Source organism: Hyla sarda, chromosome 4, assembly GCF_029499605.1.
Source record: "Hyla sarda isolate aHylSar1 chromosome 4, aHylSar1.hap1, whole genome shotgun sequence".
Lineage (NCBI taxonomy): Eukaryota > Metazoa > Chordata > Amphibia > Anura > Hylidae > Hyla > Hyla sarda.
In genome coordinates, this window is record NC_079192.1 from 178,133,663 (window position 1) to 178,160,137 (window position 26,475).

The 26,475-nt window shown below is 41.1% G+C and overlaps 1 protein-coding gene across 3 annotated transcripts in view; it reads left to right on the top strand.

Annotated features, from left to right (window-relative positions):
- Positions 1–693: 693 nt before the first annotated feature.
- Positions 694–26,475, top strand: part of SLC28A2 (solute carrier family 28 member 2) — a 79,876-nt gene continuing 54,094 nt past the window's right edge. Inside the window, exons 1-3 of one of the 3 annotated variants that reach the window (XM_056569304.1) lie at positions 694–788; positions 10,406–10,517; positions 25,186–25,244. In XM_056569304.1, the coding sequence (XP_056425279.1) occupies positions 25,188–25,244 (57 nt within the window). In that variant the 5' untranslated portion in view covers positions 694–788; positions 10,406–10,517; positions 25,186–25,187. Of the gene's footprint in view, positions 789–9,468; positions 9,590–10,405; positions 10,518–25,185; positions 25,245–26,475 lie in introns of those variants that run through there. The other 2 variants (XM_056569305.1, XM_056569306.1) reach the window with 2 other exon arrangements.

Consider the following 26,475-nt stretch of genomic DNA (forward strand, 5'->3'; position numbering starts at 1 on the left):
GAACACACGTCATTTTTACCATAAATTGTACGGAGTGAAAACAAAACCTTCCAAAATTAGCAAAATTGCGTTTTTCTTTTTAATTTCCACACAAAAATAGTGTTTTTTGGTTGCGCCATACATTTTATGATATAATGAGTTATGTCATTACAAAGGACAACTGGTCGTGCAAAAAACAAGCCCTCATACTAGTCTGTGGATGAAAATATAAAAGAGTTATGATTTTTAGAAGGCGAGGAGGAAAAAATGAAAACGTAAAAATTAAATTGTCTGAGTCCTTAAGGCCAAAATGGGCTGAGTCCTTAAGGGGTTAATAAAACATTTTTATAAAAGTAAAACATCCTTCCTTCCCTGTGTAGTGAGAACCTCAAACAGTTGATGAAAACATATATGAAAAACCTTTTTGTTATACGTCAATTTATATGTGTGAACAATCTGGCTATTTCTGAACACATGCATTGCCTCAATCTTATATTAGGCTTGAAGATTCTCAAATGTAATTCATTCACTGTGTTCAAAGAACTGTACTTTCTTTTTAAAATTACTCAGTAGTCTTCCTTTTTTTCTGATATACATAAGCCATGTATGGGTTAATCCCTTTTTGTTATTTGTTACAGTATATGCTTTTTACCATAAAACTTCTGTAATCTGCTTCAAATTTTTTATGGCATTTGTTTCATCTCTTCTCTGCAGACACAAGAAATCATCATGATGGACTTAAAACTTGTGGATAGATCCAGTAGAAAAACAAGGACTTCCCAAACGGCGCTTCTCCTCCCAGAAAAAAGGTAAAACCAGCAGCCCACGGTGTGAAAGCTGATGATTTTATTGATGCTATCAAGCTTTCATGGTGGACTTGACCAAATAGAAAAAATAGAAAAACTGAACAACTTCAATCAGAAAAGACACTGGCCCTCATTTACTATTGCAAAGCCAACATGTTTTGTCGGGTTGTGCGCCAGATTCTGTCGCATTGCGTCAGAATTGGAAAAACCCCGACTAGCTCTCCTTATTGCTATGTAAACCCAAAAAGGGGCGTGGCTTCTGGGAAAAGGGGGCGTTGGTCTCAGGGGCATGTTCCTGACATTTTCACAAAAACCCAACGTATTTACTAAGGTTTCCACATAAAATGCGGTGGATTTGAGCTGAGGAAAACCCTACAGATCAGAGCAGGTGTAAAAAAAGCAAAGTGTAGGGAAAGTGGAAAATGTAGGGAAACCTTAGTAAATACCGTGGAAAATAAATTGTAGGGAATTAAATCCCTCAAAGAAACCTACACAACACTCTTAGTAAATCAGGGCCATTGGGTCTCATTTACTAGGGCTTTTCCGAGTAGATTTTGTAGGGTTTTTCCGACAAGAAATTTAATAAACTCTACTAACTCTCCATCTTACTCAGAAAACCTGAAAAAGGTGTGCTATCACAATAGTAAAAAACATGGAAAAATACCTGTCAAAAATAAAAACCCACAAAGAAAACTACACTCTACTCTTAGTTTATGAAGGGCAGAGTCACTGGAGGCAACTGCACTGCACTACTCACCTATATGTCTACAGTGCAGTGTAGAACTGGTATCTGACTACTTCACTGTGTGGGGGAAATATTTGATTTTGTATATATCGATTTTAATGGGGTGATTTTCAGTCACCATTGAATGGTAATTGTAATATGATCTTGTAGTTTTATTTTAACGTCTATAATGGTATTATTTGTAATATTGGTTTTTGTATAGTGACTTAGACTATAGTAGATTTATGTGGTTTTGTTTCACTGTTTGTGGCCAACTTTTAACTTTCCTCAGGGCCCAGGTTTGTCTAAAACAGACCAAGCAAGTAGGAAAAAAGAAATCTTCATGACAAAATGAAGATAGCTTCAAAATGCTTCGGCATTGTTAATTTTTATAGTAAACTCCTCAAGCTTACAGGGCACATTAATTCTCCAGTCCATTGTGGAGTGCCACATTTTTTATATTGTGACCACAGGATAACTTCACAGAATTCTTCTAAAACCTTTATTGATCACATGCAACATCTTTCAGAGGCACTCTTGCCTTCTTCATCACCATTAAGCATGCCTGATGAAAAAGGCAAGAGTGCCTTCAAAACATGTTGCATGTGATCAATAAAGGTTTTAGAAGAATCCTGGAGTTTTCCTGTGGTCTCAGTATCAGAGATGGTGGCACTATATGGTGGACTGGAGAAACACTGTGCCCAGCAAGCTAAAGGAGTTTATTTTTGTAGCCTCGTCTTGGCGTTGGTTTTATCACACATTTTATGGCAGATGCAAGGCAAGATTTTATAATATTAGATAAGAAAGCTTGCTTAATAATTCTATTACGCACTGGTGCAATGATGTAAATTCTACTGAGGGTGGGACATGTTTAACGCCTTAACGACCATGGACGTGTATATACGTCCAGGCAGGATGTACGTTCCCGCACCAGGACGAGTATACACGCCCATGGTTCTCGTGGGTGCTGCCCAGTGCACCCACGAGATTGCGGCAGGGACTCGGCTGTAACACACAGCCAGGACCCAGCCATACTGCCAGGACCGAAGTAAACTTCGGTCCCGGCAGTTTAACCCTTACAACCGCGGTCAGAAATGACCATGTGCTGTAAGTGTTTTGACAGAGGGAGGGAGCTCCTCTGTCTTCCCTGCAGCCCCCCGCAGCACGATTGCGGGGTGCTTTGTGCGATCCCCGGAGGGTGGGGGCCTGCCCCACTGCCGGGACCAAAGAAAACTTCGGGTTCCGGCAGTTTAACCCTTACAGCCGTGGTCGGAAGCAATGTTGAGCTGTAAGGAGTTTTGACAGAAGGAGGGGGCTCCCTCTATCTCTCTCCTGTAGCACCCTGCAACAATCGCGGGGTCCTGCATGTTACCTGGGCAGCCGGGAGTCTTTACAAGGACCCTCAGGTCTGCCCCGGTTATTGCCTCACAGGACATGCCAGATTCACGTCCTGATATGCTGCCTGCTAGTATAAAACTAGCAGGCAGCATATATCTGCAATGCTTTGGAATACTAAGTATTCCAAAGCATTAAAAAAAATTATATAAAATAAATAAAAGTGTAAAAGCAATAAGTGTTAAAAAAAAAAAGAAGTGTAAACATTTTTAAACAAAAAGTAAAAAAGTGTAAAAAACTAAAACAAAAAAAAACATTTATTAACCCCTTGGGGACGGAGCCCATTATGACCCTAAGGACGGGAGCATTTTATCCAAATCTGACCTCTATCACTTTATGCATTAATAACTCTGGGATGCTTTTACCTTTCATTCTGATTCTGAGATTGTTTTTCTGTGACATATTCTACTCTATGTTAGTGGTAAATTTTCGTCAATACTTTCATCATTTCTTTGTGAAAAATTCCCAAATTTTATGAAAAAATTGAAAATTTTGCATTTTTCTAACTTTGAAGCGCTCTGCTTGTAAGGAAAATAGACATCCCACATAAATTATATATTGATTCACAAATACAATATGTCTACTTTATGTTTGCATCATAAAGTTGACATGTTTTTACTTTTGGAAAATATCGGAGGGCTTCAAAGTTCAGCAGCAATTTTCAAATTTTTCACAAAATTTTCAAAATCTGAATTTTTCAGGGACCAGTTCAGTTTTGAAGTGGATTTGAAGGGCCTTCATACTAGTAATACCCCATAAATGACCCCATTATAAAAACTGCACCCCTCAAAGTATTCAAAATGACATTCAGAATGTTTGTTAACCCTTTAGGTGTTTCACAGGAATAGCAGCAAAGTGAAGGAGAAAATAAAAAAATCTTCATTTTTTACACTCGCATGTTCTTGTAAACCCAGTTTTTTAATTTATACAAGGGGTAATAGGAGAAAAAGCCCCCCAAAATTTGTAACCCAATTTCTCTCGAGTAAGGAAATACCTCATATGTGTATGTCAAGTGCGAGTGCAGTAGAGGGCTCAGAATGGAAGGAGTGACAGTGGGATTTTGGAGAGTTAGTTTTTCTGGAATGGTTTTTGAGGGGCATGTCACATTTAGGAGGCCCCTATGGTGCCAGAATAGCAACAAAAAAAAACCACAAGGCATACTATTTTGGAAACTACACCCCTGAAGGCACGTAACAAGGGGTACAGTGAGCCTTAACACCCCACAGGTGTTTGACGTCTTTTGGTTAAAGTCGGATGTGTCTCTTCTGAATATGGAAATACCCCATGTTAGGACATAAAATGCTCTGCGGGCAAACTACAATGTTCAGAAGTGAAGGAGTCACATTTGGCTTTTGGAAAGCAAATTTTGCTGAAATGGTTTTTGGGGGGCATGTCACGCTTAGGAAGGCCCTATGGTGCCAGAACAGCAAAAAACAAACAAAAAAAAAAAAAACACATGTCCTACTATTTTGGAAACTACACCCCTCAAGGAATGTAACAAGGGGTACAGTGAGCCTGAACATCCCACAGGTGTTTGACTACTTTTTGTTAAAGTTGCATGTGTAATGAAAAATTTTTCACAAAAATGCTGGTTTTTCCCCAAATTTTACATTTTTACAAGGGGTATCGTAATAAGAGAAAATGCCCCCCAAAATGTGTAACCCCAGGACGAAGGTATCGCCGAAACGATCGTTGGGGTGGCGTCACTCCTGCTTGGTTTAGCTGCTACATTGTTTTCTTATATTTTCTTGGTATGTATGCTGGTCTTTGGACATGATTATGCACTTCATGGAAGCTGTATCAAGCCCCTATTATGTACTTTGAATTTGTCTACCAGTTATGCACTTTACTTGTTGCTATTGATTTATGAACAAGCAGGTAGTGTCATCCCTTTTTTTGTCTAGTCTCCCTCAGTAGTTGTAGTTCTTCCCTTTTTATGCTTTCATGAATTGTATGTTTTTAATATATATCAATAAAATTACTATATTTTATATTCTATTTAAATGACTCCTTTTGTATTTGTGGTAATACTAACAGGCTGGTGTAGACCCCTACTTTTCCTTTTCATAAACGGTAAAAGGAGAAAAAGCCCCCCAAAATTTGTAGTGCAATTTCTCCCGAGTACGGAAATACCCCATATGTGGCCCTAAACTGTTTCCTTGAAATACGACAGGGCTTCGAAGTGAGAGAGCGCCATGCGCATTTGAGGACTCAATTAGGGATTGCATAGGGGTGGACATTGGGAATTAAATTTTTATTGGGGGGGGGGACAGTGTAAGGGGTGTATATGTAGTGTTTTACTCTTAATTTTGTGGTAGTGTAGTGTAGCGTAGTGTTTTCAGGGTACAGTCGCACTGGCAGAGGTTTACAGTTTGCGCTGCGGCAGAAAATTTGCCACAGCTCAAACTTGAAGCAGGAAACTCACTGTAAACCCACCCATGTGAATGTACCCTGTACATTCACATGGGGAGGGCAACCTCCAGCTGTTGCAAAACTACAACTCCCAGCATGCACTGAAAGACCGTACATGCTGGGAGTTGTACTTTTGCAGCAGCTGGAGGCACACTGGTTGGAAAACCTTCAGTTAGGTTCTGTTACCTAACTCAGTATTTTCCAACCAGTATGCCTCCAGCTGTTGCAAAAATACAACTCCCAGCATGTACTGATTGCCGAAGGGTATTCTGGGAGTTGTAGTTTTGCAAGATCTGAGGGACCACAGTTTAGAAACCACTGCACAGTGATCTCCAAACTGTGGCCCTTCAGATGTTGCAAAATTACAAATCCCAGCATGCCCAGACAGCAAACTGCTTTGTGTGCATGCTGGGAGTTGTAGTTTTGCACGATCTGGAGGGCCACAGTTTAGAGACCACTGCACAGTGATCTCCAAACTGTAGCCCTCCAGCTGTTGCAAAACTACAAATCCCAGCATGCCCAAACAGCAAACAGCTGTCTGGGCATGCTGGGAGTTGTAGTTTTGCAACATCTGGAGGGCTACAGTTTAGAGACTACTGTAAAGTGGTCTCAGACTGTAGCCCTCCAGATGTTGCTCACTGGCTTCCGTAGGATACAGGGAGCCACATCGCTGTCCTCTGCTGCCGCCGATCGCCGCCCGCTGCCGCCGCCAATGGGTAAGTGGATCTTCGACGACTGTCCCTGTCGATTTCCCATTTCTGCCCAGCCTACTGTGGGCAGAACGGGGGAACCGAACGTTAAACCCCGCACACCCCCCCGCCCCTCATCTGCTTTTCGTCGTCGCTTCTGAACGACCAATAGCAGGTATAGGAGGGGTGGCACCCCTGCCACCTCACTCCTATCCCTTCAGGGGGATCGTGGGTGTCATGGACAACCCCGATCCCCCTTATTTTCCGGCTCACCGGAGACCCGTATGACCTGGAATCGCCGCAAATCGCCAGCGTGAATTCACCGGCGATTTGCGTCGATCGCCGACATGGGGGGGGGGGGGGGAGTTCTCAGGACCCCCTGGGCATTGACATGGGATGCTTGCTGAATGATTTCACCGGCGAGCTGCTGTGATCGGAAATAGAGGCTTTACAGGTATGCCCTCCGTCCTTAAGTGACGGGACGCAAGGACGTATCCATATGCCCACCGTCCCCAACAAGTTAAATAAATAAAATTAAAAATTAAAATGCAAAATGTATAGGATCACACAGCGCACATCCGCAGCATATTACAGTCACAATATTAAGCTCCCTTGAGCGGCTGGGTAGCTTTGTGTGTCCACTCAGAGCGGCAGATTTCCCGCCAACAGTCTTGACGGACGCACTGAGCTACCCAGCCGCAGCAGTGATCTCGACCTTGTGACTGCCAGGGGCATCCTTGGTGTGAAATATGCTGCGGATGCTCTATGTGAATGAGACTGCTACAATATACATTGGCATGCTTTTTTGACATGACAACGGACACCTATACTTGCAGAAATGCAGTATGAATGGGGATTATCACATGGGGTCACTTCTGGGGATGCAGTATTGTTCTGACAGATAGAATGCTTTGCAAGATAAAGTGCGGCCTGTAATTTTTATAATGATATCCTGAAAGCCAAATGGTGCTCCTCTCCTTTTGGGTCCCACCATGTGGCCATGCAACCAAATATGGCCTTAAGCAGGGGTATTACCAAACACGGGACGAACAGCGGAATAAAATATGGGGCGCATTTTCTACTTTTCAGATGCAATGTACAAAAAATATGTCCCACAAATGCATTTGTGAAAAAAAAAAAGAAAATGTAAATTTTTCCACTGACTTTGTAACCATTCCAGCCACACAAAAAGTACTCAAAGTACTCACTTTTGGTCTCGATGAATACTTTAGGGGGTGTAGTTTCCAAAATGGGGTCACTTGTGGGGTTTCTGTATGGTTCTGGCATCTAAAACCCTTTGCATGCATGAAGTGCGGCCTATAATCCATTCGGCCTAAAGTGATGCCCTGAAAGCCAAATGGCGCTCCTCTCTTCTGGGTCCTACCACGCGGCCAAGGAACCAAATATGGCCTAAGCGGGGGTATTTCCAAACACAGGCCAAGCAGTTCAATAAAATATAGGGTGCATTTCTTTCAATATCAGAAGTGATGTACAAAAAATATGTCCCACAAATGATGCATTTGTGAAAAAAAGCAAAAAACTATGGTGTTAAAATACTTACTGTACCCCCTAGCGTATACCTTAAGGGGTCTAGTTTTTAAAATGGTGTCATTTTGGGAGGGGGGGGGGTTCCAATGTTCTACCACCTTCAAATTTCTGAAAACCTTGCATAGCACATTGAAAAAAATTTACTTTTCAAATTTTCAAAATTTTCAACATTTCAAGTTAAATTGATAGGATTCTAATTCAGTAAAAATGTTAATTAAAAAAAGAAATGCTTTCAAAATAAAGTAGACATCTGAAAGTATAAGTTTCATAAACTATTTGGTCAGAAAGTATAAATATATGCAACCTATTAGTGTTAAAATAGCAAAAAATATAAAAAAAATTTCATTTCAGGATTTTTTGCATTGTAAAAAAAAAATACAAATGATATCGGCTTACTTTTACTATGTACATGAAGGACAACTTGTGAAAAAAAAAACTATGCCAGAATTATCGTGATTGACAGAACGTTACCAGAGTTATTCTCTAATAAAGTCTGACATCCCCGATTTGAAAAAACAGGCCTGGTCTTTCAGGGGTGTACAGGTTTAATTGTATTGGTCCTTAAGGGGTTAAGAACATTCTACTGGTTACAGTACATTTGTGCAGTATATGCATTCATAAATAAGCTTTATCAGGGCATTTATGGTCAATAATATTGAATATAAGATCAAGGATCAACTGGGGTGTGTGTCTTTACAATAAACAAGAAAGAGTATATTACATTGGAAAGAAGCTGTTATCTAAGAGGACAGTCAGAAATAATTACTTCTGTGGAAGGTGTCGATAAACCATATTAATCATTAGTAATAGTACATATTAAAAGGAATTCAAGCAGAGAAAACAGACATTGTAGCACACATACATTTTGTATTTTGATCTACTTGCTTCTCAGCATAAATTCAAAAACGAACAGGTTGTTAGTATACATTTTGATCAAAAGGTACAAGCCCTTTTGCCACGTCAAGGCCACCTATTTAGAGTGGGTCCCTAATGTCCCTAGGATAAAATGGCGTAGCACTGGGCGGCGACCACCACCGCTGCAACACCAGTGCCCACAGGGGGAAGGACCCACTGGCAGAGCAGCCCCAATGCCACTCTAACCAGTCCCAGGGTGGCGTTTCCCCATAGACACGGTGCCACGGCAGCAACGGACGCCGCACAGCACCACACCAGTGTGAACAAGGTGTAAAAGCTCACTTACCATGTGCTCCCAGTCAGACTGGGAGGCTGCAAGAAATGAAAGCGCCCTGTGTAGCTACCTGCTAAATAGGTGGCCTTGACGTGGCGAGTGAGCTGCCCCACCCCCTCAGCCCAACCCTATATAAAGTAGCAGGTAGCTACACAGGGCCCTTTCATTTCTGGCAGCCTCCCAGTCTGACTGGGAGCACATGGTAAGTGAGCTTTTACTCCTTGTTCGCACTGGTGTGGTGCCGTGCGGCATCCATTGCTGCCGTGGCACCTTGTCTGTGGGGAGGTGCAGCCCAGGGACTGGTTGGAGTGCCATTGGGGCCACTCTGCCAGTGGGTCATTCTGCCTGTAGGTACTGGTGTTGCGGCGGTGGTGGTCGCCACCCAGTGCTACGCCATTTTATGCTAGGGACATTAGGGACCCACTTTAAATAAGTGGCCTTGACGTGGCGAGTGGGCTTGTACCTTTTGATCAAAATGTATACTAACAACCTGTTAGTTTTTGAATTGATGCTGAGAAGCAATTAGATCAAAATACAAAATGTAGATGTGCGACCATGTCGGTTTTCTCAACTTGAATTCATATTAAAAGGAATGATTTATAATGTGAGAGAAGTATAGAAGAGCTGACTCCTGTGACCGGAATAACAGCTCAGTGACAATTGTGAAATGCAGTGACCCATTACAGGGATGTGGGAATCATACAAGGATCTTCCTGCTCGCTGACACAGCTTTGGACTTTGCTGCCTTTTGATAGTATTCTACAGTCTTCACCACAACAGTAAGGAAATAAGTGCCTGAAACATTCTTACACACAGCCTGGAGCTCCGTAAGAACAAAAAATAATAGGTAAGTAGATAGTATCACTAATGCATGATCGCAACTTTGGTAATTTAGTTGTTCAGCAATGGTCTTTAGTTATGACCAACCAATAAAAAACAATACTATATAATAATAAAATAAAAACATTTTCTAAACGTGAGACTTCAGCAGGTCCGGATCACAATGTAAGAAGTCTCAAAGAGCCCCAGTGGTGCTAAAAACACCTTAAGATACTAACTTACAATATGGCAAAATAGTAGCTGCCATTGCGATGTATTAGTATACATTTTAACTATACTAAATTTAGAACTACATTTGCATACCTTTACCCTCATTGATAGAAAAGGTTATTAATATTTTTGTGTCCCCAAAGCTTCTGGGGTCTCCTTGGTATAGGCACTATTCTCTATGTCTGCAGTTTCACACTGTGAAAGGAAAACTTTACAGAATGATTTACTTTGAAGATTGAGCATGTTTGTTATGCACATGACTATGAGAACAGGGTTTCTACTGTGTTCACTCTAATGTGCCCAAAATAAAGTAATTTAGGGGCTTTGTCATATAAAAGCATATGTAGGATGGGTTCACATATCGTATTTTGACATTGAACTAGCGCAGAGAATACTATAATGGGAAGATTTGCATCTTTTTTCATCTTGTTTTGGACCCACTCTGTTTTTGCTAAAAAAATACTGACCAAAATGAGGACCAGATACTGACCAAAATACTACATGTAAACCGAGCCTTAGACTGTAAGCTTTAGGGCTATGGTGATTGATGTTATGTGCTTAACCTGTAACAACTTGTGATGTTCATACAGGTTGTGCTCTTTTTCCCTTACAGAAGAAGAAGGAGGGCCGAGTTAACCTTTTTTAATAACTATTCCTGGGAAAGGTGTGCCTATGAGTAGTAAAGAGAATCTTGAGTTCAACTATACTTTAATGTGGATACTTTAGTGAGTAGCATTCAACTATACTTTAGGTTATTTGCTGTATTATTTACTCTTGTGATCACTACTGGACCCCCTTGCTTGCTCCCTGGCCATGCTTTGAATGCTTTGCATACAGTCCATATACTGTTGGCTAAAATGTCTGTCTATGTATATGAGGTCTGTACATAATTAATAAAGGCTATGTTCATAAACTGCACAACATTGCAGGTATATGTTGAGATACTGGCAAAGAAGATTTTCTGATGTAGTCTACTATTCTTTTGAGTACTGCAAAAACTAGCACACTATGTTGAGTCCCCTAAAGTCAAGTGGCCTGCTTGTATACATTGGAATACCTATTTGCAAGTATCTCAACATATAGCTTTGATACAGCCCTATAGACCATACACTCATCGAGCTCATTGAGAAAAACAGTAATGCACCAAGAAGGAGTTGTTGAAATCGAGTGATTGTAATGATGATGTAAGTGATATGATTTCAATATGTTGTATTGACTGAAAGGAAAAGTCCTTTTGTGAATTAAAGGGGTTGCTTGTAAACCCTTTCTGAGCTTTGGCTCAGAGAGTTGATGCAAATAGTATCTCTCATGCTGAAGAACTTAGTGCTATAATTTATCACATGTCTGCCAATGGATTTAAATGGATACTGGACGATATATATCAGTGAAACCTCTCAAAAAAAAAAATTTAAAATTCCATATCCCATGTTGTCTACATATTCTTTTTCGAAATCTGTGTTCCTTTATTGTTTGTAAAGAATGGCATAGTCTTTGAGATGAACAACTTCCTAACATAAGATTTTTGGTGTCATTTCAAAGAGGTTTCATTGGAATACATTACAAATCAACAAAATCAACAAAAATAGCAATACGATTGCAATAACAAACAAAAATAAAATATGTCAAGGATGTATGAAAGTTATGTTGTAGCCAAGATATAGATTGTGATTATGCATAAACTAAATGTCATATAGGAACAGTCATCCATCCATGGTGAAACAGCTATGGTTTGTGCATTAATAGCAGAAACAAATACAGTAATAATTTCCATTTTTTCCTAAAGGAGATATGTGGCAAAAATATGTTTTATCCCCTATCTGTAGGATAGGGGATAAGTGTCTGACTGCAGGGAATCCAACCACTGGGACCCCCTTGTGATCCCACTTAGGGCCCCGGCTTGGCTCCACCTCTGCTCCTGTAATGATGTTTCGCACCTAGCACGAAAGCTGGTCGAAACATGCCCCCTCCTGTCGGGGAATATCTTCAACAATAGGGCCTAATATGTAGGAGAAATATTCTCCCTAAGGTCTCCATTTTGTCAGAAGATATAATTATAATATCATAACTCAATTATTAATTGTTATTTATGGTCAACAACAATATTTAAAAATATTATGACCTTTATCAATTGCCAAAAATATACAAACAATACAGTTGACCATATCTGGGCCCTACTATTTTCCCAGATATGAGTTGTTGGAAGTAGTGGTAGAAATAACTTTTGCAATATAATAAAATAATAACAAAGTTATTCTAAATATGATAGGCAGGTTTATTGGTTACAATTGATTAACATAAAAGAGTATATAAACACACCGTGATATACGAATATACAGTCATGGCCGTAAATGTTTGAACCCCTGAAATTTTTCTAAAATATGAAGTATTTCTCACAGAAAAGGATTGCAGTAACACATGTTTTGCTATACACATGTTTATTCCCTTTGTGTGTATTTCAACTAAACCAAAAAAGGGAGGAAAAAAAGCAAATTGGACATAATGTCACACCAAACTCCAAAAATGGTCTGGACAAAATTATTGGCACCCTTAACTTAATATTTGGTTGCACACCCTTTGGAAAAAATAACTGAAATCAGTTGCTTTCTATAACCATCAATAAGCTTCTTACACCTCTCAGCCATCCATGTTGCCATCCATTTCTGGGTGCTTTTTGACGTATGTTTGGGGTCCTGCATTGTCCTGATCTCGGACGCAAACCCAGATTTCTGACACTGGCTGTATAGTGTGACCCAAAATCCATTGGTAATCCTCAGATTTTATGATGCCTTGCACACATTCAAGGCACCCAGTGCCAGAGGCAGCAAAACATCATTGAACCTCCACTATATTTCACTGTAGCTACTGTGTTCTTTTTTTTTAGTAGGCCTCATTCCATTTTCGGTAAACAGTAGAATGATGTGCTTTTCCAAAAAGCTTTACCTTGGTCTCCTCTTTCCACAAGACATTTTTCCAGAAGGATTTTGGCTTACTCAAGTTCATTTTGGCAAAATGTAATCTTACTTTTTATGTCTCTGTGTCAGCAGTGGAATCCTCTCCATAGCATTTCATTTCATTTAAATGTTGATGGGTAGTTCACGCTGACACTGATGCTCCCTGAGCCAGCAGGACAGCTTACATTTCTTTGGAACTTGTTTGGGGCTGCTTATCCACCATCCGACCTATCCTGCATTGACACCTTTCATCAACTTTTCTCTTCTGTCCACGCCCAGGGAGATTAGCTACAGTGCCATGGGTTGCAAACTTCTTGATAATGTTGCGCACTGTGGACAAAGGCAAATCTAGATATCTGGAGATGGACTTGTAACCTTGAGATTGTTGATATTTTTTCACACTTTTGGTTCACAAGTCCTCAGACAGTTCTCTTCTCCTCTTTCTGTTGTCCGTGCTTAGTGTGGTACACACAGACACACAATGTAAAGACTAGGTGAACTTCTCTCCTTTTTAACTGCTTTCAAGTGTGATTTTAATATTGCCCACACCAGTTACTTGCACCAGGTAAGTTTAAAGGAGCATCACATGCTTGAAACAATCTTATTTATCCACAATTTTGAAAGGGTGCCAATAATTTTGTCCAGACCATTTTTGGAGTTTGGTGCGACATTATGACCAATTTGCTTTTTTTCCCTCCCTTTTTTTGTTTAGTTCCAATACACACAGAGGGAATAAACCTGTGTATAGCAAAACATGTGATGCTGCAATCCTTTTCTGTAAGAAATACTTAATTTTCTTGAAAAATTTCAGGGGTGCCAACTGATACGGACCTTGACTGTGTACATGTATGTGTGTGTGTGTGTATATAATATTATCAATGACAACAATATCAGTAGTGAATATATATATAAAATCAATAACACATCCATAAGTTTAGTTAGTAACATTAAATTTAGTCACAGAAGTTGGTTAGTTCAGATATCATATCGGAATTACTCTGAAAAGAAAACCTTACATCACATGATATCAAATTGGCATGTAATATATTAATATATATATATATATATATATATTAATATATATATATTAGAGTAAACCCTGCCCAGTTCTAACCACAACTATCTCTGTATTAAAGGAGTAGTCCAGTGGTGACTCAGTGGTGAACAACTTATCCCCTATCCTAAGGATAGGGGATAAGTTGCAGATCGCGGGGGGCCCCAGCGGTCGGGCCCCCCGCGATCTGCAACTTATCCCCTATCCTTAGGGGATACGGAGCCCCAACAGCCCGCGGGAAGGGGGCGTGTCGACCTCCGCACGAAGCGGCGGCCGACACGCCCCCTCAATACAACTCTATGGCAGAGCCTTCGGCCTTCGGCAATCTCCGGCTCTGCCATAGAGATGTATTAAGGGGGCGTGTCGGCCGCCGCTTCGTGCGGGGGTCGACACCCGCTATCTGGTCGGAGAGCCCGGCCCCCGTACAGAGAGATCGCAGGGGGCCCCAGCGGTCGGACCCCCCCCCCCCCGCGATCTCAAACTTATCACCTATCCTTAGGATAGGGGATAAGTTTTTCACCACTGGACTACCCCTTTAAGATACAGCACTAATATAATAATCAGGAAAACTTAAATTAAGTTTCCTCGTGGGAATTGTTATATCATGTGGTGGAGCAGAGAAAGATCCTATAGACTATGCTATATGCAATATGTGATTGCATTGATCCCCATAAGACTCACCCCGTTCATCTGCAGTAGAAGGGGGTGTAGCTTATAAACTAACTTTACCATCTCAATATGGAGATCATATAAAACCAATTCTGTTCATCTACATGATATAATTCCACCCACATAAAAAAGAAGGTAACTTAATCAAATTAGAAACCTGTGTATCTTACCGAGAGTATGCACCAAAAATGATCATCGCTTAATACACCAAAACCATGCAGTGGGGATAAAAAGTATTTAGCCAGCCACCAATTGTGCAAGTTCTCCCACTTAAAAAGATGAGAGAGACCTGTAATTTTCATGATAGGTATACCTCAACTATGAGAGACATAATGAGAAAAAAAATCCATAAAATCACATTGTCTGATTTTGAAAGAATTTTTTTGCAAATTTTAGTGGAAAATAAATATTTGGTCAATAACAACAGTTAATAACTCAATACTTTATTTACCCTTTGTTGGCAATGACAACGTTGGCAAGGTCAAACATTTTCTGTAAGTCTTCACAAGGTTTTCACACACTGTTGCTGGTATTTTGGCCCATTCCTCCAAGCAGATCTCCTCTAGAGCAGTGATGTTTTGGGGCTGTCAATGGGCAACATGGACTTTCAACTCCCTCCAAAGGTTTTCTATGGGGTTGAGATCTGGAGACTGGCTAGAGCACTGCAGGACCTTGAAATGCTTCTTACCAAGCCGCCCCTTCATTGCCCAGGCAGTGTGTTTGGGATCAGTGTCATGCTAAAAGACACAGCCACATTTCAACTTTAACCTGTTAAGGATCAAGGGTGTACAGGTACGCCTTTGCTCCCTAGTACTTAAGGACCAAGGGCGTACCTGGACGCCTGTGGGAATTTCAGTCCCCGCTGCGCGCTGGGCGGGGACCGGACCGGGGTGACTGCTGATATTGATTAGCAGGCACCCTGCGCAAATGCCCAGGGGGGTCATCAGACCCCCCATGTCGGCGATCGGCGCAAATCGCAAGTGAATTCACACTTGCGATTTGCGCAATTCCGGGTCATTACGGGTCTATGGTGACCCGGTGACCCGGAAAATAAGGGGGATCGCGGTTGTCTAAGACAACGACAATCCCCCTGAAGGGATAGGAGTGAGGTGGCAGGTGGTCTAGAAGTGACGTCTTATAGCAGATCGGGGGCGGGGGGGTTATCTTTCGTTTTCACCGTTCTGCCCACCCACAATAGGCGGTGCAGAATGGGGAAACCGAAGGGGACCGGCGACGAAGTCCACTTACCCTGCGGGCGACGCTGCGGGCGACGATCGGCATGTTGGCGGGCGGCATGTCGTGCGACTGGATCCGACTTAAGCTGGTAAGTTGCCTAGCAACATCTAGTGGGCTACAGTTTGAGACCACTGTACAGTGGTCTCTACACTGTTGCCCTCCAGATGTTGCAAAACTACAACTCCCAGCATGTCCAGACAGCTGTCATGCTGGGATTTGTAGTTTTGCAACAACTGGAGGTCACTATGCAGTGAACTGTGGCCCTCTAGATCTTGCAAAACTACAACTCCCGGCATGCCCACATAGCAGTTTTCTGTCTGGGCATACTGAGATTTGTAGTTTTGCAACATCTGGAGGGCCACCACTTTGCAGTGGTTTCTAAACTGTAGCCCTCCAGATGTTGCAAAACTGCAAATCCCAGCATGCCCAGCAGCAAACAGTTGCGTACCTCCAGCTGTTGCATAACTACATCTCCCAGCATGCACTTCGGCGATCAGTACATGCTGGGAGTTGTAGTTTTGCAACGGCTGGAGGCACACTGGTTGGAAAATACTGAGTTAGGTAACAGAACCTAACTGAAGGTTTTCCAACCAGTGTGCCTCCGGCTGTTGCAAAAGTGCAACTCCCAGCATGCACGGTCTGTCAGTGCATGCTGGGAGTTGTAGTTTTTTAAACAGCTGGAGGTTTGCCCCCCATGTGAATGTACAGGGTACTTTCACACAGGCAGGTTTACAGTAAGTTTCCTGCTTCAAGTATGAGCTGCGGCAAATTTTTCGCCGCAGTGCAAACTCCTAGCGGTAAGCTTACTGTAAACCTCCGCCAACCCTAAAAACACTACACTACACTACACTAACACATAATAAAGGGTAAACCACAACATTTACACCCCTTACACTGTCCCCCCCCAATAAAAATGAAAAACGTATTGTACAGCAGTGTTTCCAAAACGGAGCCTCCAGCTGTTGCAAAACAACAACTCCCATCATTTCTGGATAGCCACTGACTGTCCAGGCATGCTGGGAGTTTAGCAACAGCTGGAGGCACCCTGTTTGGTAATCACTGGCGTAGAATACCCCTATGTCCACCCCTATGCAATCCCTAATTTAGTCCTCAAATGCGCATGGCGCTCTCTCTTTTCGGAGCCCTGTCGTATTTCAAGGAAACAGTTTAGTGCCACATCTGGGGTGTTTCCGTACTCGGGAGAAATTGCACTACAAATTTTGGGGGGCTTTTTCTCCTTTTACCCCTTATGAAAAGGTAAAGTTGAGGTCTACACCAGCCTGGTAGTGTAAAAAAAATTTTTTTTACACTAACATGCTGGTGTTGCCCTTTACTTTTTATTTTCACAAGAGGTAAAAGGAAAAAAAGATCCCCAAAATGTGTAACACAATTTCTCCTGAGTACAGAAATACCCCATATGTGGGAGTAAAATGCTCTGCAGGCACACAACAAGGATCAGGAGTGAGAGCGCACCATGTACATTTGAGGCCTAAATTGGTGATTTGCACAGGGGTGGCTGATTCTGACAGTTCTGACATAAACGCAAAAAAATAAATACCCACCCTCATGGAACGTAACAAGGGGTATAGTGAACTTTAACACCCCACAGGTTTTTCACAAATTTTCATTAAAGTTGGATGGGAAAATAAAAAAATTAAAAAAAAATTCACTAAAATGCTGGTGTTACCCAAAATTTTTCCTTTTCACAAGGAAAATAGGAAAAAAGCCCCCCAAAACTTGTAACCCCATTTCTCTTGAGTATATAAATACCCCATATGTGGATGTAAAGTGCTCTACGGGCGAACTACAATGCTCAGAAGAGAAGGAGCGCCATTGGGATTTTGAAGAGAAAAGTTGTCCGGAATTGAAGGCCACGTGTGTTTACTACAAAGCTCCCATAGTGCCAGAATAATGGACCCCTCCTACATGTGACCCCATTTTGGAAACTACACCCCTCACGTAATGTAATAAGGGGTACAGTGAGCATTTACGCCCCACAGGTGTCTGACAGATTTTTGGAACAGTGGTCCGTGAGAATTCATTTGCTCAGCCCACTGTTCCAAAGATCTGTCAAACGCCAGAGGAGTGTAAATACTCACTGCACCCCTTATTAAATTCTGTGAGGGGTGTAGTTTGCAAAATGGGGTCACATGTGGGGGGGGTCCACTGTTCTGGCACCACGGGGGGCTTTGTAAATGCACTTGGCCCCTGACTTCCATTCCAAACAAATTCCCTTTCCAAAAGCTCAATGGCGCTCCTCCTCTTCTGAGCATTGTAGTGCGCCAGCAGAGCACTTGATGTCCACACATGGGGTATTTCCATACTCAGAAGAGATCGGGTTACAAATTTTGGGGGTAATTTTCTCCTATTACCCCTTGTAAAAATGTAAAATTTGGTGAAAAATCTGCATTTTAGTGAATTTTCTTTTTCATTTACACATCCAAATTTAACAAAAAGTCGTGAAATACATGTGAGGTGTTAAGGCTCACTGTACCCCTTGCTACGTTCCTTGAGGGGTTTAGTTTCCAAAATAGTATGCCATGTGTTTTTTTTTTTTGCTGTTCTGGCACCATAGGGGCTTCCTAAATGCGACATGCCCCCCAAAAACCATTTCAGCTAAATTTGCTTTCAAAAAGCCAAATGTAACTCCTTCTCTTCTGGGCATTGTAGTTCGCCCGCAGAGCATTTTACGTCCTAACGTGGGGTATTTCCATACTCCGAGGGATGGGGTTACAATTTTTTTTTTTTTGGGGGGGGGGGGGCATTTTCTCCCATTATCCTTTATAAAAAATGGTAAATTTGGGGGGAAAAACTGCACTTTAGTGAAAAAAAATTTTTTTTTTCATTTACCACATCCGACTTTAACGAAAAGTCATCAAACACCTGTGGGGTGTTAAGGCTCACTGGACCCCTTGTTATGTGCCTTGAGGGGTGTAGTTTCCAAAATGGTATGCCATGTGGGGGGGGGTTTCTGCTGTTCTGGCACCATAGGGGCTTCCTAAATGCAACATGCCCCCCAAAAACCATTTCAGAAAAATTCACTCTCCAAAATCCCATTGTCGCTCGTTCCCTTCTGAGCCCCCTACAGCGCCCGCCGAACACTTGACATACACATATGAGGTATTTCCTTACTCGAGAGAAATTGGCCTACAAATTTTGAGAGGATTTGTCTCCTTTTACCTCTTGTAAAATTTAAAAAACTGTGTCTACAAGAACATGCGAGTGTAAAAAAATGAAGATTTTGAATTTTCTCCTTTATTTTGCTGTTATTCCTGTGAAACACCTAAAGGATTAACACACTTACTGAATGTTATTTTGAATACTTTGAGGGGTGCAGTTTTTATAATGGGGTCATTTGTGGGGTATTTCTAAAAGGAAGGCCCTTCAAATCCACTTCAAACCTGAACTGGTCCATGAAAAATTCGGATTTTGAAAATTTTGTGAAAAATTGGAAAATTGCTGCTGAACTTTGAAGCCCTCTGATGTCTTCCAAAAGTAAAAACATGTCAACTTTATGATGCAAACATAAAGTAGACATATTGTATTTGTGAATCAAAATATAATTTATTTGGAATGTCTATTTTCCTTACAAGCAGAGAGCTTCAAGGTTAGAAAAATGCTAAATTTTCAATTTTTTCATCAAATTTTAGAATTTTCACCAAGAAATGATACAAGTATCGACACATTTTACCACTAACATAAAGTAGAATATGTCACGAAAAAACTATCTCGGAATCAGAATGAAAGGTAAAAGCATCCCAGCGTTATTAAAGGGCTACTCCGGTGCTTACACATCTTATCCCCTATCGAACACGCTCCGGGGACTGATTACAAACGGGGTGCCGCGTGCATGATCACGGGCGTCCCTTGCTGCGGGACCGCAATCAGGCATCTTATCCCCTATCCTTTGGATAGGGGATAAGATGTGTAAGCACTGGAGTACCCCTTTAATGCTTATAGTGACAGTGGTCAGATGTGCAAAAACCGCTCTGGTCCTACAGGGAAAATTGGCCTGGTCCTTAAGGGGTTAATGCCCTTGCTGATGGAAGGAGGTTTTCACTCAAAACCTTATGATACATGGCCCCATTAATTCTTTCCTGGGCATAGTGTCCTGGTCCCTTTACTGAAAAACATCCCCAAAGCATGCTGTTTCCACCCCATGCTTCACTGTAGGTATGATGTTCTCCTCCAAACACGATGACTTGAGTTTTTACCAAAAAGTTCTACTTTGTTTTAATCTGACCATATGACATTCTCCCAATCCTCTTCTGGATCATCCAAAAGCTCTCTAGCAAACTTCAGACAGGCCCAGACATGTACTGGCTTTAGCAGGGGACACGTCTGGCACTGCATGATTTGAGTTCCTGGTGGCGTAGTGTGTTACTGATGGTTGCCTTTGTTACTTTGGTCCCAGCTCTCTGTAGGTCATTCACTAGGTCCCCCCCGTGTGGCTCTGGGATTTTTGTTCACCGTTCTTGTGATCATTTTGACACCACAGGGTGAGATATTACATGGAGCCCCAGATCAAGGGGGATTATCAGTGGTCTTGTATGTCTTCCATTTTCTAATAATTGCTCCCACAGTTGATTTCTTCACACCAAGCTTCTTGCCTATTGCAGATTTAGTCTTCCCAGCCTGGTGCAGGTCTACAATTTTGTTTCTGGTGTCCTCTGACAGCTCTTTGGTCTTGGCCATCGTGGAGTTTGGAGTGTGGCTGTTTGAGGTTGTGGACAGATGTCTTTTATACTGATAAGTGTAAACAAGTGTAAACAGGTGCCATTAATACAGGTAATGAGTTGATGAGACTCTTAACCACTTAACGACCAAGGACATATATTTACGTCCTTGGCCGGCTCCCGCGATATAATATATATAATATATATCATATCGGGTCGGTCCCGGCATGTATCTGATGCCGGGACCCGGTGCTAATAGCGCGCGGCAGCGATCGCGGTGCCGCACGCTATTAACCCTTTAGACGCGGCATTCTAAACCGAAAGTAAAACCTTCCCGGCTGCTCAGCGGGGCTGATCGGGACCACCGCAGTGAAAATGCGGTGTCTCGATCAGCTGGGACACGAGCGGAGGTCCTCTTACCTGCCTCCGGCGTGTCCCCTCGGCGATTGATTGCTCCAAGCCTGAGATTCAGACTTGAGCAATCGGCCGCCGGTAACCCTGATCACTGCAAAGCTATGGCTTTGCAGTGAACAGGGTATAAGATCAGCGTGCAGTGTTCTATGGGACCTATAACACTGCAAAAAAAAAAAGTGTAAAAAAAAAAAAGTTAAATGTGATTTAACCCTTTCCTTAATAAAAGTTCAAATCACCCCCCTTTTCCCATAAAAAAAAACACCATGTAAATAAAAATAAATATAAACCTATGTGGTATCACCGCGTGCATAAATGTCCAAACTATAAAAATATATAATTAATTAAACCGCACGGTCAATGGCGTATGCGCAAAAAAATTCCAAAGTCCAAAATAACGTATTTTTGGTTGCTTTTTATATCATGAAAAAATGAATAAAAAGCGATCAAAAAGTCCGATCAATACAAATATGGTACCGCTAAAAACTTCAGATCACGGCGCAAAAAATGAGCCCTCATACTGCCACATATGCACAAAAATAAAAAAGTTATAGGGGTCAGAAGATGACAATTTTAAACGTATACATTTTTCTGCATGTAGTTATGATTTTTTACAGAAGTACGACAAAATCAAACCTATATAAGTAGGGGATCATTTTAACCGTATGGACCTACAGAATAAATATAAGGTGTCATTTTTACCGAAAAATGTACTGCGTAGAAACGGAAGCCCCCAAAAGTTACAAAATTGCGTTTTTTCTTCAATTTCGTTGCACAATAATTTTTTTCCCATTTTGCCGTAGATTTTTGGGTAAAATGACTGATGTCACTGTAAAGTAGAATTGGTGGCGCAAAAAATAAGCCATCATATGGATTTTTAGGTGCAAAATTAAAAGGGTTATGATTTTTAAAAGGTGAGGAGGAAAAAATGAAAGTGCACAACCGGAAAAACCCGTGGTCCTTAAGAGGTTAAAGAAGTTACAGGTCTGTTAGAGCCAGAATTCTTGCTTTTTTTGTAGTTGACCAAATACTTATTTTGCCGAGGAGTTTACCAATTAATTAACAGAAATAGAAATAGCAAATAGAAATCCTACAATGTGATTCCTGTATTATTTCCTCCTATTCTGTCTCTCATAGTTGAAGTATACCTATGATGAAATCTCTCTCACCTCTCTCATCTTTTAAGTAGGAGAACTTGCACAGCTGGTGACTAAATACTTTTTTCCCCCACTGTATATATCTATATACATCACACCTTAGTCTTATATATAATAATCAAACACGTATCAAGTCTTATGTTTAGTCAAACACATATCATACATCAGTTTTGTGCTTAATCACACGTACCAACCCTTAATGGTTCTACATTCCAAACCATAACTAAGTTCTTAATCACATATATCTTACACTTATAGGATGCATCTATATAATCCCCTTCACTAAATAAACCACAGACACAGGCCACATAAGTTTGATTTTAGGTGCAGGCCACGTGATCTTAGTTGCATACTATTCATGCCTCACACATTCCAACACAGAGCATCCACATCACTAGTAGTTAAAACCACAGGTACCTCCTCCTGGATGAAAAATGATGTGTATGCCAAATTGTTGTTTTATTATTATTATTATTTTTCAAAATGTGAATCTCAAACAGATCATATTTGGCCTACATAAATTGCAGGCATAAATCTAAGAAGAGTATATCGGCATATTCAAAGGGGAGTACTTCAAAAAATTATTATACCCCCAAAAAATGACAAAATATAATCATATCCACCACCAACTACATTTTCAATAATGGGGATCTCTGTGATGCCTCCATGATAGGTATCCTGTGATGACTCCTTTGATGGGGGATCCTGTGTTTCCTCCCTGGGTCTGCCTCACACATTTTTTATCTTAAGCATCCACCCAAATATATATAATGTCATCCAGCGATGACTGGGTGGGTGTGAGTATGGAGTACGGTCTAGTCACATGACAGCTAAACATTAATTCACTATATTAGCTATATTGATATAAATGTCATGCCACTATAATCACCTGTTCCATCAGTAAACATCCTTGTCTTTCTTACTTAATACAATACCATGGATTACGTTCTCAGACAAATACTATTCACAATATAGAAAAAATATACTGTTCGAGGTTTACCTGGATGTTCACCAATACCCTATGGTGCAAAAATATACTAGAAATAAACAATAATAGATCCAAACCTCAAGGACGTAACCAGAACTAAAAGGACTGGTACATGATGGCTAATGCATATACTGGGTTAAGAATAATTTGTAAAGAGACCATGCTTCAAGTACAAATTAATTTTATTACAAGCATAAAATGCAATAAGTACATGTACTTCTACCCTATCACAGGGCCCTTGTGAAAAGGATAGTAAGTGGCATAAAATGACAATTTTAATTGCATGTAAAACTGCTAGCTACAGAGGATGAGATCATCTAGTTTGGATTTTGGGTGAATAACCCGTAACTGATAAATAATTTACTCCAGAAAATATTACAACATATCAGGATAAAATGGCTAATCCGGTACATATATCAGTCCTGCAAATAAACAGCAGTACAGACAGATATGTGTTCCAGCAAACTAGCTATCTGTCTATACTGCTATTTATTTGCAGGACTGATATATGTACCGGATTAGCCATTTATCAGTGACTGGTAGAGATGAACGAACTTACAGTAAATTCGATTCGTCACAAACTTCTCGGCTCGGCAGTTGATGAATTTTCCTGCATAAATTAGTTCAGCTTTCAGTTGCTCCGGTGGGCTGGAAAAGGTGGATACAGTCCTAGGAAAGAGTCTCCTAGGACTGTATCCACCTTTTCCAGCCCACCGGAGCACCGGAAAGCTGAACTAATTTATGCAGGAAAAGTCATCAACCGCCGAGCCGAGAAGTTCGTGACAAATCGAATTTACTGTAAGTTCGCTCATCTCTAGTGACGGGTTATTCACACAAAATCCAAACTAGATGATCTCATCCTCTGTAGCTAGCACTTTTACAGGCACTTAATATTGTTATTTTATGCCTCTTACTATCCTTTTCATATGGCCCTGTGATAGGGTAGCAGTACATGTACTTATTGTATTTTATGCTTTTCTTAAAATTCATTTGTACTTGAAGCACGGCCTCTTTACAAATTATTTTTAACCCAGTATATGCATTAGCCATCATGTACCAGTCCTTTTAGTTCTGATTACGTCCTTGAGGTCTGGATCTATTATTGTTTATTTATACTATTCACAATAGACCAATAAAATCCAACTGGACCCCTCCATTGGAGTCATAACATGATAGAAAATGACTTTCACATCACACCTGTTCATTTGTGACGTGTCAGACTTCGTGGCTATTGTCTTATGTTTGTCCTGTCTAATGCCCCTTCTGTTTATCTCAAACATGCCACACTTTCTGGCCATGTGATTCGCACTCTCTATTACCTGGTAAAATTAAAGGGGTATTCCAGGAAAAAACTTTTATATATATATATATATATATATATATATATATATATATATATATCTCAACTGGCTCCAGAAAGTTAAACAGATTTGTAAATTACTTCTATTAAAAAATCTTAATCCTTTCAGTACTTATGAGCTTCTGAAGTTAAGGTTGTTCTTTTCTGTCTAAGTGCTCTCTGATGACACGTGTCTCGGGAACCGCCCAGTTTAGAAGCAAATAGCAAATAGCAAAATAGCAAACCTCTTCTAAACTGGGTGTTTCACGAGACACGTGTCATCAGAGAGCACTTAGACAGAAAAGAACAACCTTAACTTCAGCAGATCATAAGTACTGAAAGGATTAAGATTTTTTTAATAGAAGTAATTTACAAATCTGTTAAACTTTCTGGAACCAGTTGATGTATAAAAAAAAGTTTTTTCCTGGAAAGCCCCTTCAAAGTCAATCATTTTGATTGATTAAGATGGAATCCTGCCACTATCTTAATATCATACCTCTAATGTGATCAGTACAAATAGCCCGACACTCCATTCATCTCTATGGAAGAGGCGTATTAGAGCCGGGGCCCCATACAGGAGATTTTGGGGGGTCCCAGCTGTTGAACCACCCGCGTTCAGACACATGTCACCTATCCTGCAGATAGGGGAGAAGTTTTTCCACTGCATATCTGTTAAAAAGGTAGAGAGAATGTTTATGTAAGAAATAATCTTAGCTATTATCTGCTGTTTGCCCTGCAGTTCTTTTACAACAATAAATACCTTTCTTGCTTTTTTCATTCCTTATTTCCCTTTGGAACGGTCTTTTACATAATTATACCATTGAACTTCTCTTGAAGAGCATAAGAATAATAATTTTATGAGCACTTTGAATATATTGAAAAACTTGTATTTTCTCTTTCTGTTTCTTGGAGAAATGGAAATGCCGGTGAGGAATACTGATGGAATTTCAAATGCAGCATTTAATGCAGAAGTAAGTGGCTATAACCTTGCTAGTATATATTGTTAAATGGTGATGTTATGCAAATTCATCTTAATCATTGTATAACTTACTAGGGGTGTGATTACATGGAACAGTTCAGATGCAGTAAAACTGCGTATGAAATAACTGCAAATGGTTTTACTGGAGTCTTACATGCAGTTTATACTGGTGAAATACAACCTATATAAACCCTGCACCCAGTTACCACATCATCAAACCATGGCAGATTGATTTAAAGCATTCCTGTCATTTGCAATAACTTTTAATATAATGTAGATAATGCAATTATATATATATATATATATATATATATATATATATATATTTGTAATATACATTGGTTAATTTTTTTTTATATTTTTGGGTGAAAAAATGCTGTCCCTGCAGCTATTGTCTGTGTGTCTCTGTGAGGAGACCAAGAACAGGAAGTGAGGATAGGACAAGCAGGGTTATCTTGGGGCTTCTGGCTTGTCAATCATCCTGATGTGTGAGCCGGGAGCATGTCATAGAGCCTCAGTGTACAGAGCCCTGCTTGTCCCCACTGCCCAGAGCCTTGCTTGTCCTCCGTGCACTGAGCCCTGCTTGTCCTCAGTGTACAGAGCCCTGCGTGTCCTCAGTGTACATAGCCCTGCTTGTCCTCACTGCACAGAGCCCTGCGTGTCCTCAGTGTACATAGCCCTGCTTGTCCTCACTGCACAGAGCCCTGCTTGTCCTCACTGCACGGAGCCCTGCTTGTCCTCACTACACAGAGCCCTGCTTGTCCTCAGTGCACAAAGCCCTGCTTGTCCTCACTACACAGAGCCCTGCTTGTCCTCAGTGTACAGAGCCCTGCTTGTCCTCACTACACAGAGCCCTGCTTGTCCTCACTGCACAGAGCCCTGCTTGTCCTCGCTGCACAGAGCCCTGCTTGTCCTCAGTGCACAAAGCCCTGCTTGTCCTCAGTGCACAAAGCCCTGCTTGTCCTCAGTGCACAGAGCCCTGCTTGTCCTCAGTGTACAGAGCCCTGCTTGTCCTCAGTGTGCCGAGCCCTGCTTGTCCTCAGTGTGCAGAGCCCTGCTTGTCCTCAGTGTGCAGAGCCCTGCTTGTCCTCAGTGTGCAGAGCCCTGCTTGTCCTCAGTGTGCAGAGCCCTGCTTGTCCTCAGTGTACAGAGCCCTGCTTGTCGTCAGTGTACAGAGCCCTGCTTGCCCGCCTTCACTTCCTGTATTTTGTATCTTTACAGAG